Source organism: Lycorma delicatula, chromosome 1 (genome assembly GCF_047948215.1).
Source record: "Lycorma delicatula isolate Av1 chromosome 1, ASM4794821v1, whole genome shotgun sequence".
Classification (NCBI taxonomy): Eukaryota; Metazoa; Arthropoda; class Insecta; order Hemiptera; family Fulgoridae; genus Lycorma; species Lycorma delicatula.
Window position 1 is genome coordinate 261,667,414 of NC_134455.1, and position 16,020 is coordinate 261,683,433.

At 29.0% G+C, this 16,020-nt stretch overlaps 1 protein-coding gene across 3 annotated transcripts in view; it reads right to left on the reverse strand.

Annotated features, from left to right (window-relative positions):
• Window positions 1-16,020, reverse strand: part of LOC142330998 (uncharacterized) — a 119,959-nt gene that overhangs the window by 21,309 nt on the left and 82,630 nt on the right. For all 3 annotated transcript variants that reach the window (XM_075376546.1, XM_075376539.1, XM_075376531.1), the window contains exons 11-13: window positions 8,344-8,488; window positions 1,592-1,705; window positions 324-434 (exon numbers count right to left, since the gene is read on the reverse strand). In XM_075376546.1, coding sequence (XP_075232661.1) covers window positions 324-434; window positions 1,592-1,705; window positions 8,344-8,488 — 370 coding nt within the window. The remainder of the gene's footprint in view (window positions 1-323; window positions 435-1,591; window positions 1,706-8,343; window positions 8,489-16,020) is intronic.

A 16,020-nucleotide genomic window follows, 5' to 3' on the forward strand; every position in this document is an offset into this window, starting at 1 on the left:
ATAAAAAAATATTTATAAAAACCCCAATGCAGTATTTGAAATAAATTGTTTTATTACCTTTTTTGACAATAATGCATTGTAAAATGTTTTTGAACATTTATTTGAATACATAAAAACATAATGAATAGTTCAAGATTATTAAAGAACATCTACTACTAACAATGTTTGATCAATTTAACAGCTGTGAATAACATAGTCAATCAAGTCTCAGCAGTTTAACACAAATAAAATTAAGCATCAAAAACTAAAATCTTAATACTTTACAATTATCTTAGTTCATTCAAACATTTAAATAATTTTTAAAAAATAAAGAAAATACTGACCGTGATCTAGTACAAGTTGAGCAAGATGTCTGCGATGAAGAAGATGGGGAGCGAGAACGAGACCAAATGCTACGTGTTTTTGACTGAGTTGTAGTATTATTTCGACTACCACTAAACAAAATAAAAAAGGCATGATATTAAAAATGGCACTGCATTTCCTTTACAACAATAAAAATAAGAAAAGAAAAAAAGATAACAGAAGGTTTTTTAAATGTGTAAGCCTCTCAAATTAATGAGTTCATTAATACTGACACAATATTCCAGTAATGGAAATATAATTTGGTAGTTGGTCCAATGTCAGGCTGATCTTACCCATTAAAGTTTCATTAATCTCAATAATTAAGTACACTGTTAATAAAGGTACTCTGTCATTAAAATTATGACACAAGTTCTCAAAATTTATAGCTTTACTTACTTGCACTAGAAAAACTATTAGATGCAGACAGATACCACACTAACAATTATTTTTTTTAAATACCGTTCTCATCAAAAAATTCTCATTAAATCTGTTTTCAATTTTATGTGTATATTTTTAGTATTATTAATAACAATAATTTAAATTAATACTCTAAAGAGTACCATTTACTCAGATTAGTGTTATGTTACAAATTTATTTAAAATTGTAGTAACACAACAAAGACCTTAAAACACTATACAATAATCTTTCAGAATACTTGTCTGAAAAAAGGAGTGCACTAAAAGTGCACTCCTTTATTTCCTTAGGGTCATGCTATTTAAGTTGGTTTCATTTTTTCAAATCATTTCTGTCTGTAAAATACAAGTTGATAATTCAACTTTTCTTACACTTAGAAAATTGACAGATGGTATGATGTTTCTGAATCATATATTCACAACAGGAAAATGGTCACAATTCTTGTTCTGTTGATAATTGTATGAAATCATGAGATAAAATAATTCCAGACTTTTGCTGGAACTGAATTTAGAGCCTGGCTAGGAAGATGCATGGTGACCACTATGTTAATTGGACTTCCAGTTTACAAAGATGTAGATGTATCTCTTATATTTGTTAGAAATTGATGTTTGTTAGAAATACAGCTACTCAGAGAGTATCAAAAAACTAACAGACAGAAAAACAAATTGTAATTTCTTCAAACTTCCAAACAGGAAATTTCTTTAATAAATGATCAATCAGAATAAAAATACACATTTGTTAACAGTTTTTCTTAACTTATGCTTGTTCAACAGATTAAATTTTTAAATTACTCAACAAACGAAATTAAAAATATTCCACAATTAATGATATGAACCTATTTGAATTTTTCCTTATCCTTTGTGAAGAGCGATGCCTACTTCGTCTAGAAGCAGGGCTGCTGGATGAACTGGAAGAGCTGACACGTCGAGTTCTATACTCTCTTCTACGTCTGTAACAACCATTATGATAAAAAAGTATTATGTACAAAAATACTGCTAAACATAATACACTGTTTTTAATTAATAAATTAAACTAACATTAATAAGCCTATTTAAATGATACAATGAATTAATATCTATTACCCATCTTTCTACCATATTAAATGTAACAAAAGCTATCATATCCTCAGTTAATTTTTATTGTGATAGAAGATAATAATTACAAAAGGAAATTACAATAAACAAAATAATTGACAAATTTAGATGACACAAATTACCTATTACATTCTTCAGGAAATAGAGAATGAACAAACATTACTAGATCAGTCAGCCATGGGGTTTAAATGAATACAAGCATGCTTATGCACATGTAGTAAATGTGGTTTGAGTAAAAAAAAAAAAAAAAAAAACTTTTAGTTCTGTAATAATTATTATTGTTACAACTAATGTCAGTAGTTGGGACTAAAATTTTATGCTGACAATAAAAACACCAAAAATATTTTGGTTTCACTATCATGTAAAGAATTTTAAGGTTTACTAAAAGGCAAATATAAATGTCAAAACATAAAACTTTATTCTCTATTACTACGCTACTATGTCACTCCACATCTGTTTATAAAGTCAAGATACCCAACATCTCTTGATTTTTATTAAATGTGGTACTCTTTATTCTTTTATATAGATATGTAACCACACCAAATAATTTTTCTGTTAACTCATTTGATTTCCATTTTATAATAATTAAAAATTTATATAATATTCTTCTCTTTTTCAGATACCTTGGGTGCAATTTGTACAGACCTTTAAAGAAAAAATCTTTCTTCTGTTAATAAATCACTCACAACAGAAATTTCCAGTATTAACAATTTAAGTCAGATTTCATAAATTAAATACTAGAACCTTCTAGGGTTTTATCATGAGCCTACAGAAAGCTCTTTAATTTTACAGTTTATTGAGACAAACATAGGTTTATAACTGAATTACCTATGAAAGGAAAAGAAGTAATCAAGCAAATATTTTCCCTAATAATTTTTAAGATACGTTTTATTATCATTGCTTTTCTACTCCATTCTAGAAAAATAAAGACCTTCTATCTACAATCCAAAATTTTCTTCTGGAGTGCTTTGTGTTCTTTTTCTAAAAATAAAAATCAGTTAAATAAAATGTCATAACTAAAATTCTTACTAATTTTATCTGGCAGTTTTTTTTTTTTTTTTTTTGCTAAGGCTAGTGGTTACTGAACTAGCATTCTAGGAATCTAAAAAAAAAAATTATGATGTATATTTTTTATACTAGTTAGTCTTAACAAAATGCTCTACTAAAAATATAAAAAGCAAACTTATTAAATTACAATTTTAATCAACATTGTTTTAAAATTTTATTATTTTTGCTAACTGTTTTTACAAATTTTCATAATATATAAAGTAAAACAATAATTAAGAAAATTAAATTAGTAAATATAAGCATGTAAGTAATTTTAAAAACTAATCAATTCAACACAAATTAATTTAATCTACTTCCAATAAAATTGTTTTTACATAAAAATTTCAATATTTTTTATCCAAGTTTATTTCTTATTGCTATTATCTTCTGTCATTCTTTTCTGGTTAACAGTATCCAATATTCGGAGAGTGACAGATGTTGTTTGAGGGGGGGTCAAGGCAACACATATGAAACTTGATAGGACAAGACATTTGTAGCCTTGGTCGAGAAAAAAGGTGAGGCCCATTAGGATGAAGAAACTTGAAAATGACAACTTATTTGTTCATTTTAACACAGTTCCAGAATACTAAAAGTTATCACATTATTCGCTATATAATATCCAGTGTTGATTCTGAAACTGTTGTGTGCAGATTTATCATTAGGGTTGATTCTAGCCTCTACATTTTTTGAAGAATGTCGTCACAGCTGGCTTCAGTTATGGATGCTTCATGTAGCAGGAAGTGTTATATACTTTTCAAGGATAGACTGGTTAAAGTCTACATATTTTTAGAAATTAAATTAAATTAAATATTTGATCATATAAAATCATATTATGGTTTTCCATGGCATTGAGCAGAAAATGACCAATGGTAACTGAGCTTCAGGCTGTCTCCTTAATCGAGTACTTATTTTTATAATGTGCAATACAGCATCAATAAAGTAGTGAATATCCTAGATAAACAGAAAAACAGTATTTTTGGATGCCAATGTCCTTTTCAGGTTTTCACAAATGATATATAGTTTCTAAACATCAGATAGCCTGAACATAGTCTAGACAGAATGCCTGAACATATCTTTCTCCATCCAGATATCTAGAGTGCAAGATTACAGGATGGAATGTACATGAATAAGGTCAATCAATGGCCGTCCTGAACTTCATCCTATAATGTAAAGGAATAGTTCTCATTTAAGTTCATTGATGAAACATCAACTGGTAAATCTTCTTTCTCAGTTGTGCAAAATGAAGATTGAATTTTGCTAAAGAAATAAACCTTTTCAGTTATGTTGTTTAATCAAGTGTAAATGAAGAATCTTCCATCCTCACTCTATTACTATCAGGAGTAATCAATACCAACACAATTATTTTTTAAAATTTTGATTCTAAAAATAAAAAGATTGTTTTCTTTTTAGAGCAAACTTAACTGGTGCATTGCCTGTGCATAAACACCTTCTTTCTTTCATTACATTAATTAATTTTCTTTCATTTCTGTCAAATTATTAATTTTATATGTATATTTATACACATACACACACCTTTATATTACTTTATTAAGTTATAAAGTATTATAATATAATATACATTATATTACTTTACTGAAATTAATCTTTTTAAGATTCATATTATTCCTCTGTACTGTTAAATTATATTAAATAAACCACCTACTACAGAAAAGTGAGAAGACATATTTTACCTACATTTTTCATTTAAGTACTTTCACAGGATCCCACATCCTCAGTCATGATTAAAATAATTCCATTATTGCATAATAAAAAAATAACAATACTAAAGTAATGATAATTGAGAATTAATCTATCTATCTATCTATCTCAAACACTGTTCGATGGTTTATCAAATTTGTTTGTATTTTTTTGTATTTATAATAAGCGAGCTGAAGATTTGCTCCTGTCTTTATCAATCAAACTGTTGGCTGGCTTAGGTGGGACAGGTGAGTGGGGTATGTTGTACTATCTAACCAAATGACATCACCTGATTACTAATGTGACACTTTGTATATAAAATGCAAGCACAACAGACTAGTACAATACAATGACTAGTATACTAGGCACAGCACTAGGCAAGGGGCAAACATATATACAGATGGATCAGAGAAATAAGACACCACAGATAAGATAAAATTAAACAAGAAAATCAAGAATAAAAACACACTTCACACTTGCAACAAAAAACCCCAACATGAACATTTTCAACTCTAGAAAGGGCAAAAAGATCGGAACATAAGAAAAAGTACTAAAAGGACCACAAGGCCCAAACATTCCCATTGAAGAGACTTGGATAATGAACCGACTAAAATGATCCTATGAGGTCATAAAAGATAATAACATGTAATACTGATATTTTGTGTATGAAAAGTTTCCTCATAAAGATGATAATGCAATGGTAAAAGCGTTGTTTTCTGTTGCTATCCTTGTATTCAGGTATTTCTTTTCCAAAATCCTCATTATTAATGCTAAAAATATTTTTTACGATTGATGAATTAATAATAGGAAGAACAAATCTTTTTAAAGATGCAATCTGCACCTTAAAAGAAAAATTAGTCATAGAAAGAAACAAATTATTTTTACCTAACTTTAAACCACACAATGAAAACCAGGGCAGTCAAGAGAAAAAATCTGTTGTAGATATCCTTATGAAAATAAACTAAATGTCATCAAATTTGAGATGATTGGTATCAAAACTGATATATAACAACCCTACATACCATTCAAGATTATGCAGCATGTAAGTGGAATTCATTATGGGAAATGAAGGTGACTGGTTATTTGTTTAAAATTTCTTATTTAATAATTATTGTTGCCAATGCTAAAGACAATAAATTTTTAATTTTATGAAATAATCCTATATATTAGTGAACAGATTGCAAAGTTGTCTTGAGTAAAACTTAAATTTGGAAGCGTTGAATTTTTTAAATAAATTTCATTGCTATTTCAATTTTAAAAGAAAAAATAAATCAATATATTTGCTGACTGATATAACAGGCCTGTTAAAAAGAAATAACTAACTTTATCTAAAAACAATTTTATTGAATATATACAGAATTGTACAATTAATAATCTCTTTCCCGTTACACACACTTTTTCCAACATCCCTTCCACTTTAAAAAGAAGCTCTTCAATGCACTTTTTGAAGTAGTTTTCAGAACATTCTGGAAATTTTCTTTTACGAACCCTATTGTCTCAAATCTCTGTCCTTTTAACAGCAGGTGATTCTAATTTTGGAAATAAAAAAGGCAGCAGGAGCCAGGTTAGATGAGGGATAAGCAATTTTTACGAACAAAACTCCCAAATCAGCAGCAGCCAACAACAGTTTGATGCTTTGTCTAATGAAGGAAGGAATTTTCACACCGAAGTTTAAGTCTCTTTTCTTCACACTTTTCTGAAGACATCTGATGATTTGTAATATAAGTACTAGTGGCAGTTGACTGTCTACTCTGCAGGTAGAAGGAACTCATCATGAAGAAAGCCTTTGATATCAAAAAAGATTGTCAATATCATCTCTGTGTTTGAAAGACCTTTGCATGTCTTTTTTGGACTGCAATTATTTTACGACCACTGTAGATGACAGAGACTTGACTTTGTTTTCATATCATACACATACACTCATGTCCCATCACCAGTTATTATCATCAGCAAGATTGTTTCAAAATTATTTGCATGGTTTTAAACTTCCAGAGTTCACTTCACCAGCTGTCTTTTTGTTCTTGTACCAAGATTTACAGAATGAACAAGGCAACAACACAGGGCATTTTTAATTTTTCAGTCAGGATTTTATAACATGAACTCGCTGAAATCCCAGTTTTTGCTGCTTACTCATGAACTGTTAATGTTGATTTGAGTTCCACAAATTACTTATTTGGGTAAAGTGGAATGTTTCATTAACATCAATGGTCCACTTGGACAAGGATTATCTTTAGTAAATTCTTGACCACTTTTAAAATGTCTGAACCACTTGTATTGTGTACAGCTCAAGAGAGTAAGCATCATGAATCATTTTGTTCATTTTGAGAAAAACGTTCTACACTAACATAAAATTTCAGTGCAACTCTTTATGTATGTTTTTCATCACAAAAATAATAATAATGTTGTACTACCAATCAATTAATACAATAAGACATCAAACAATACCTACTTTAAATGAATACTATATAATAATTGTCATATAATAATAATTAAATACTAAGTAAATAACTGTCATATACTCGCAGATGATTGTTCATTATTTCCTACACTACACTGTGATACTAACTTGAAATATCATTTCAATGCCTGTAAAAAAAGTTTTGTTATTTTTTAACAGATCTTGAACATAAGGACTGCAAGGAAAGGACTAGACTTTATTAAAAAGGCTAAAAATAAATATCCAAGAGTGACAAGGTCAGTGTTGTGCATTCATGAATAAACATTGGATATTTATTCCAAAATTGTGTTACGTCTCACCCTTCTTAAGAATGAAAAAGGCTGGATTCTTTTTTAATATACTTCATGCAGTGTAATATGGAGTTATGTAAATTCTATGAGAAACTCAATAATAAGCATGTTTCTGGAAGTAAATTATGTTCTTTACAACCTTATAATTATAAGTTTCACTTTTATCTGTTATCGTTTAATTGACTAAATAAGAGTTAAACTTCATAAATTTTAATAAAGAATGTGTATGCTGTTAACTCATTTCCATTAACATACATCAAATTAAAATCTGAAATAATTTCAAATTGTTACGTCAATTGTTCACACACAGTACTAACTAAAATGGAACAATCAAGTTAATCTACTAACTAGCAGCTCTGACTAATATTTTGAACAGAGCAATTTCACTGATATATTTATGAAAACAATGCATCTTTTTGTATAGAGCAGCAATAAGTTGAAATATTTTTGTAGAATTATGAAGATGATGTACATATTTTGTTTATCAAACAGATTTGAGACGCCAGTACTGGTCAACTGAAAAATAATTCAAGTCTCAATAATCATTACAAAGTTAAATTCAACTTTAATTAATGATTAATTTCACATTAATATGTCAGAAAAGTTTTTATATAATATAATATTTCATAAATTGTATAGTGTTTTACCTTATTTTAGCCTTAATTTAATGGTATCCTGTAACACCAAAAAATTAGATAAAAACGAGAGCTGTGGCCAAGCCATCCATTTTCTACTTTTAACTGTATAAAAACATTACCAATTCTCTTTAAAATACTGTCAGGTTTTGCCTTCATAAAATAAGATTGATCGTAATGAGGGTTACAATGATTTATGTTGAAGTCTCATTCTATAGGGGTTTTCATCTGAGCCAGTACTAAACTACTATATCAAGTTAATTGGGACACTACTTTACAAAGTAAATAATTTAAAAAAATTATAAGAGGATTGTTTTTTATAAATATATAATTCTAGATTCAAACATAATGTAAGCAATACATACCTAGAAGTTTCCTGAGAGGATTTGCTTTGCTTTGTTTTTAACTTGGAGATATCATGGTTTTCTATATCTTCAGGTGTTGCTTGGACTTCAACACTATGCATCAACACTTTCTGCTGCTCCTGGTTGGCCTGTTGTTCTTTTGCAACTGAAATAAAAGACCAGAATCCAATAAATTACACATTTAAATATGGAAGAGAATCAAAAGTATAATTCTACTTACATATTTGAATTCATTAACAGAACGGTGGTCAAAAGGTAGGTATCAAGAAGCTGCCAGAATTAAAAGTAACTGGTCCACATGAATTTCAAACTGTCCACTCATTATTCTGACAAACATTAAAAATAAAAAATTCCATTGTTTTTTAATATTTAGATTTTTGCCTTTTATATATATGTCACTACATAATTTCCTTGTACGCCTATGTAATTTCATAAACACATTTTTTAAAATGAAAAGTACATAAAATTTTATTTCATTAATAACTTCTGATATTTTATTTTTTTAATTTTTTTATTGTCATTACTGAATTATTATTTATTGTAAAACTTTTTTTACAATCAGAGGTTAACAATTATTAACAAATCAGTATATTTATGTTAAAAAAAAAAAAGAGATGAAGTCTGATTTGAACTGATGTGCCTTCCCCTTGTAAGATCCTATGTTTCATTAATTAAAATTTTATTTGGCTATAACTCTGGAACCAATGAAAATATGTACCAGTTGTTTAAATGCTCTCAATGAGGACTTATTACTGCAATTAAGAAAAAGTTCAAAATCCCAAAAATTTGGATTTTGGTCCAATCGATTGCAATCAAAAGAGGAGGGGCATAACTAGATGTCACAACAATCATAAATCCCAAAATTTCAACATCCTACGGCTAATTGTTTTTGAGTTAAGGGAAATACATATGTATGTACAAACATCACGCCAAAGCTAGTCAAAATGGATATTTACGTTGAAATCTGAAATTTTTTGCAATCACAATACTTCCTGTACTGAAAAAAATTCATAAAAACATAAGTATAGAAATGTTTTGTTTTTTAGTTATTTCTAGCTAAAGATTTCCCCAAGATTTCAGTTTTTCTAATAATAAACAGCCCTCCTGTAATTTTTTGGATCTGAATTAGTAAAGTTGGTGATTTCTAATGTAATAGGAGCTGGGAATTAGGTTAAAACAGGTCCCAGAACTATAACTCCAGTAGTCTTAAGATAGCTTATGTAAAACACAAAATTTGATGTCAAAAATAAGTTATTTTAGGTTTGCAGTAAAATAGCTTTGTTAAATGGATAATAAATGTTGAAGATTTAGTAACATAACTTATAGAGAATTTAATTCTGAGAAAATTAATGAAAATACAGCCAATAAAACGTAAATAAAAAATTTTTTAAATCGGGTTTTTATTGAAGCAAACTGATGAAAAACTGATAGGAAGTCATATTATTCTTTATGTACTTAATAAAAATTATTCTTGGTATAGCAAAACAAGGAAAAAAATACATGAAATAATAAATGGTAACAGAATAACAAACCTGTTTCAAAATTGTTCAAAATTCTCTCCTTTACAATGTACACAGCACTCTGACAAACAATATTTCCAGTGGCTTTCTGTATCATTTCATATTTTAATGAATAAGTCTTCTTTAGTATTATTTTATTGCAGTAAAGTTTGTTCCTTGTTTGATGACTGAAGAGCAGAAAGAACATCGCGTGGATGTTTGTCAGCAACTTCTTAAACAAGCCAATGACAATGAAACATTCACGCAAAGGATCGTAATGAGAAATGAAGGCTGGGTTTACAGCTGTAACGACGAGACAAAAGTTCAATCATCACAATGGATCCCCATGCCCCAAGAAAGCACGTCAATCTCAATCCAATATCAAAGTGATGCTCTGTTTTTTCAATTTTAATGTAACATGTGCATTTTGAATTCTTGCCTCAAGGTGAGACAATGTACCAGGTGTTCTAACCTTGTATAATGTGTTATACAATAGTTGCATGAAAAAATTCACAAAAAGAGACCAGAGTTGTGGTGAAACAAGTCATGGTTCCTTCACCACAACACTGTACCTCTACTCAGCTTTGTCAATTCATCAGTTTTGAGCCAAAAATCATATGACTGTCCTCCCACAGTCTCCCTGCTCACCAAACCTGGCTCCTAGCAATTTTTTCTTATTTATGAAATTAAAATTAATGATGAAAGGACACTGTTTTGAGACTACTGAAGACATTAAAGCAAATTGGTCATTTAAATGAAGCTATCAAGGACTGCTTCGCGAAGTAGAAACACCACAGGGAAAAGTGTGTGAATAGGAGATGTGAGTACTTTGAAGGGAAGAAGGACCAATAATCTGAAAAATTAATAATAAAGCTTAAAAAATAAAGTTTGGTAACTTTCTGAACAGACCTCTTGCATAACTAAAATATTGTTTTATAGATTTTGTATTTCTTATTTTCAGTAATTAGCATTTCTATTTTTCAAAAGAATGCTTATTAGGTACAGAAAGAATATGATTTTCTGTCTTTCTTTCATCTGTTTTACTTCAATACAACACAGATTTTTAAAAGGTTTTTTTTACTTTTTATTGGCAGTATTTACATTAATTTTCTCAGAATTAAATTCTCTACAAGTTTTGTTACTAAATCTTCTGCATTTAATAAAGCTATTATACTACAAATCTAAAAAACCTTGCTTTTTTCCACACCAAATTTTGTGTTTTACATGATATCTTAAAAAACTACTGGAGTTACAGTTCTGGGATCTGTTTTATCCTACTTCCCAGTTCAAATTACATAAAAACCCACTAACTTTATTCCTCAATTCAGGTTCCAAAAATTGGAGTGGTGCTTATTTTTATTATAAGAGCTGAAATCCAGGTGAAATCTTTCACTAGCCGTAACTCGAAAACAAAGCATTTCCAGACCTGTGTTTATATGAACTTTTTTCATTATTTTCCAGTAGAACATGTCCTGAAAGTTTCCATTTCTTTGTGGAACACCCTGAATAAAACAAAAATCAAGATGGTTGTTTTCAGGTATATCTGCTCACTCCCCACTGTAAACAAAAGCTGAATATTGATATTAAAAAAATCCATTACATAACCCAAAAATGGACATACAAAGTTTATTTTGAACGATTTATTTATTTTTTAATTTAAATGAAAATGAAAACTTTGTAAATGTTAGCAAATTTAAAACCACCTTAATATCATTTGCATGGAATGTAAAGGTTTTTTAAAGTCAGGAACAGGAAAAAGTTGCATTGACTCAAGTCAGGTGAATAAGGTAGTTGAGGAACTACAGGAATGTTTTTCTTTGCCAAAAACTCATTAATCAAGAGTGCAGTGTGACAAGGTGCATTGTCATGATGCAGCACACAGTTGTCTTTGATGGCGGGTCTCACAAGGCAACTCTTTTCCGCAGTCATTCAAAAATTTCTCGGTAAACATATTGATTTACAGTCTGTCCTTTAGGCAAAAACTCCTTACGGACAATGCCATTACTATCAAAGAAACAAATTAGCATGGTTTTGATTTGCTCATTTTTGCTTTTTTGGGACATGGTGAGTTTGAAGTGTGCCACAACTTGCTCTGACGTTTTGTTTCTGGGTCATACTCAAATATCCAACTTTCATCACCAGTAATAACATTTTTTAGAACATCAGGATCAGTTTCAATTCGCCCTACAAAATCGCAGCACACTTCCACCCTGATGTTTTTCTGTTCAACAGTGAGGTTTTTTGGGACCAATTTTGCATGAACTTCTTTCATGTCCAATTCATTTGTCAAAATTTGATGGACTGGTATGGTTCAAATTCAATTGTTCTGCAATCATTCTGACAGTTAATCACCAGCCGTACCATATCAAGTCTCTGATTTGCTCAACACTGTCGTCACTTTTTGACATTAATAGTCTTCCAGAGCGTGGATCATCTGCAATTGATTCCCGGCCATCTGAAAATGCTTTAAAACACCTAAAAACTTGGGCTTGTGAGAGAGCATCATCTCCATACTCCCTTTTCAATTTTGAAAATGTTTCAGTAGCATTCTCACAGAGTTTAACACAAAACTTGATTGTACAATGTTGCTCATAATTAGTATCACTCATTTTTGTAATGCACAACAAAAATTGTGACACATCTCACATGTCAACAGTAGACTAAAAATATAAATACCTAATATAAATCAGCTCTTCATATAACCATATGTTTACTAGTAACTTTACAGTGTTGCCACTTTGGCTACAAAAAAAAACTAGCCTCATTACTTTATTTACAGACCTCATATGTGTGCTATGATAAATTTGTTAATATTGTTGTTTTCTGAAAACTGAATAACATAAGTAATCAAAAAATATATGACCAAAAAAGTAACAAACAAAATTTCTAAACGTCTACTTAATAATCATACATTCATTTTATCTTATAAACTTTAATGCAATAAAATATCAGAAATAGATGTAATAGAAAATTTGCAAACCAAAGATTGCATTGTAGACTGGCAATTTCACAGTTGTACATGTAAAGAAGCTATTGAAATAGAAGATCCAGTTGAGACAAGAAAAATTTCAAATAAATGCTTGATGGGATTATTTAAAGAATAATCTTGTCAAGCAAACAAAATAAAAACTGAAAAATGGATGCAGAATTAACATAATTCTCACTGAAGAAAATTATTTTAATTTTTTTTTTTTTTAATAGCACAATATGGACACAGTAAACTGAACAAGTATGGCCAAGTATGGCTGAACAAGTAATGACTATAAAGAAGATTACTTTTTTATTTTTAAAATGAAAAATATTTTATGCATTTTGACTATATATTTCAATAACCAAATACACTTTCTATATTTTTATCTCGTACACCTAACCTTGAAAAAAAGTTGTTTTTTTTTGTTAGTATATATATATATACATTACTGTATCCAGAAATTTATCTTAATGCAAGTAGCAGAAAGAGTCTTTCTTATATCAGTTTCAACAGATTAAGTTTATAAGTTGGTGTATAAATGTGACTTGTTAAGTACATACATATTAAAACATACGTTTACATTTTAACCTTTTTATACAAAGATAATGTTTAAAAATAATGTTAATGTTAATTAAACATGTTGATAATGTTTATAACACTGGTTGTACAAAAACAGTGATGAAACTAGAGAAGAAAACAGCAAAAATTCAATGTTACAAAGTTCAATACAAGAATATGTTACTTAAACAAATGCAATACATGAGCTGATCAACTGGAGGATACTCTTATACTTTAGGATACATATATATATTTATGTATTAAAAAAAAAAAAAAAACAATTTTTTTCAAGTTTATGTATATTTTCAAGGTATAATTTTTTTCATTAGGTGAAATGTATCATTTTTTTCATTAGGTTAGGTGTACTTTTCATTTTGAAAAAATATTTTCTATAAACAACTGCTTTTACTGGAATAATGTAATCAGATTGCATAAATGATGTGTATTAAAATGTCTCAACATTAATACTTGTAAACATTACACACAACATTTACCAATGCTGCTACCACATTTTACACTCGGCAAGGAGATTGAACTACCCTATTAATTGATCACGGAGCTGTGATAATTTAAAGGTTCAAGGAAATTATTTTGAAAGTTGCAGTGAATGTACTGCAGCTTAAACTGTAAATGCTTTATAGCGTTTACAGCTTTATAACGTTTTATTATAACTATTGATGGTCAATAGTTGTAGTTAAACAATATTTACAATTATAAATAATAAATACGTATAAAAAACCCATTTCCCACACGTTCTAAATCAAAATTAAAAAATTAACCTTTAATAACAAGGCTAAAAGCTAACATACTAAAAAATATAAATAAGAATATTTGTTTGAGGGAAAAATAGTTTTTCATCAATTTCCTAAACTGTAGCTTTAAATTTAACTTGCATCAGTAAAAATTAAGTGCTACTTTTCTTTATTGCTAACTAAAAAAGTCAGTTTTTGTCTCAAATTACTTGGAAAAAACACGCAATAAAACGAGTCATGAATCTAATTTCTGTAACTTCTCACTGATGAGATATGTGACTTTTATTTTATTTGATAAGAAACTACATTATGTAATTTTAATGAATCACATTTTTAGAACTATTACCAAAAAAGTATCGAGTACATTTTTAAACTAAACAAATAATGATTATTAAGGATAATGGCTTTGCTTTCTCACTATAATTGTCTGTATTTCTATATTAATCAAATTAAAGACAAAAATAGCTTATTCAAATTTTAATATTTTATGCTTGTTTTAATATATATATATTTTAAAAAATTTAGTTTTGCTTGTTCTAATTTATGTTACAAAACAGAAAAGTTAGTCTTTGATAAGATATATTTTACAACCACTTACAGAATGACAGTAACAAAAATATTGTACCTCCTCCAATCACATCTTATTGAACACCAAAGATTTTCTTTCTACTTCATTCCAAGAAATTAAATGAAGCAGACATTTCTTTACTTTACTTTACTTTATTTAAATTTACTCTATATTCTAATAGTGTACAAGGGTCAGTCAGAAACTTCTTGGCCTGACAAAAAACAAAAACCTTTTTATAAATTTTTATTTTTTAACAGTCACCTTAAAATGTGATACATTTAGACCAACAACATTCCAACTTTTTAATACCCTCAGCATAATGCAACTTGTCCAACTTGGCAAAATAAGCTTGTTATCTCAGCTTTGACTTTATAATTTGAAATGAACCTTTGCTCAGCAAGCCTCTTCTTTGGCAAATGTGGAAGAACTTTGAAGCATAGATCAAAACGTTTTGCAGCAACAACCTGAGACATGTGTGCAAATGCATTATCAGGCAAAAGAAAGAGCACTTTCTTTTTGGCTAGATATGGACATTTATAGCCTGAATTTGGTACACCATTCAATTGGTCTAGTCCTGAAGCATAATACTTCCCAATGACAGTATTGCCTTTTCCCAGGGAGTCTATGAACACCACACCATTAAAATTAAAAAAAAAACTGTGGCCATGACTTTTCCTGGAAATGGAATTGTTTTTGTTTTCTTAGCCACACTTTCACCTGCTCTAATTCACTGTTTGGTCCCTAATGTAAAATGATGAATCTATGTTTCATCAACTGTTATAAAACATCAAAGAAGTTCGGTGGAATTCTATTTAATAAGTCTAAACACTCTTACGATATGTTCAGTCAAATGCATTTTTGATCAACTGTTAACAAATGGCACCCATCAAAAAGAAAGCTTTATCATACCCAAAACAATGTGAAAAACTAGTGGGCACAGTCTAAGAAGTTTGTAATGTCAGCAACAGTACATTTAATGTGACACTGTAGATTTTTGTGACAATTTCGGATGGACATCAATGAGGTGCTCATCATCTTCAATGGATTTACAAACATATTTAAATTAAATTTTTACTGTTGAAAATGAAGGGAAGAATTCCGTTTTAATTCCAAAAATGATCAGTGAGTACATCACTATTTGTGATTTTGATATAACTAACTACCCACATTGTAATGGCCTAAAAATATTTTTTTATATTTTTAAAAATTTTTTTCTTGAGTAATAGACTATTTTCTAACTTGCCAACAAGTAAAAACAACCATTTTCATCACTTTTTGAACATAAGAAGAACAACATGCATATATCATCAGGTTCCTGACAGGTATTTT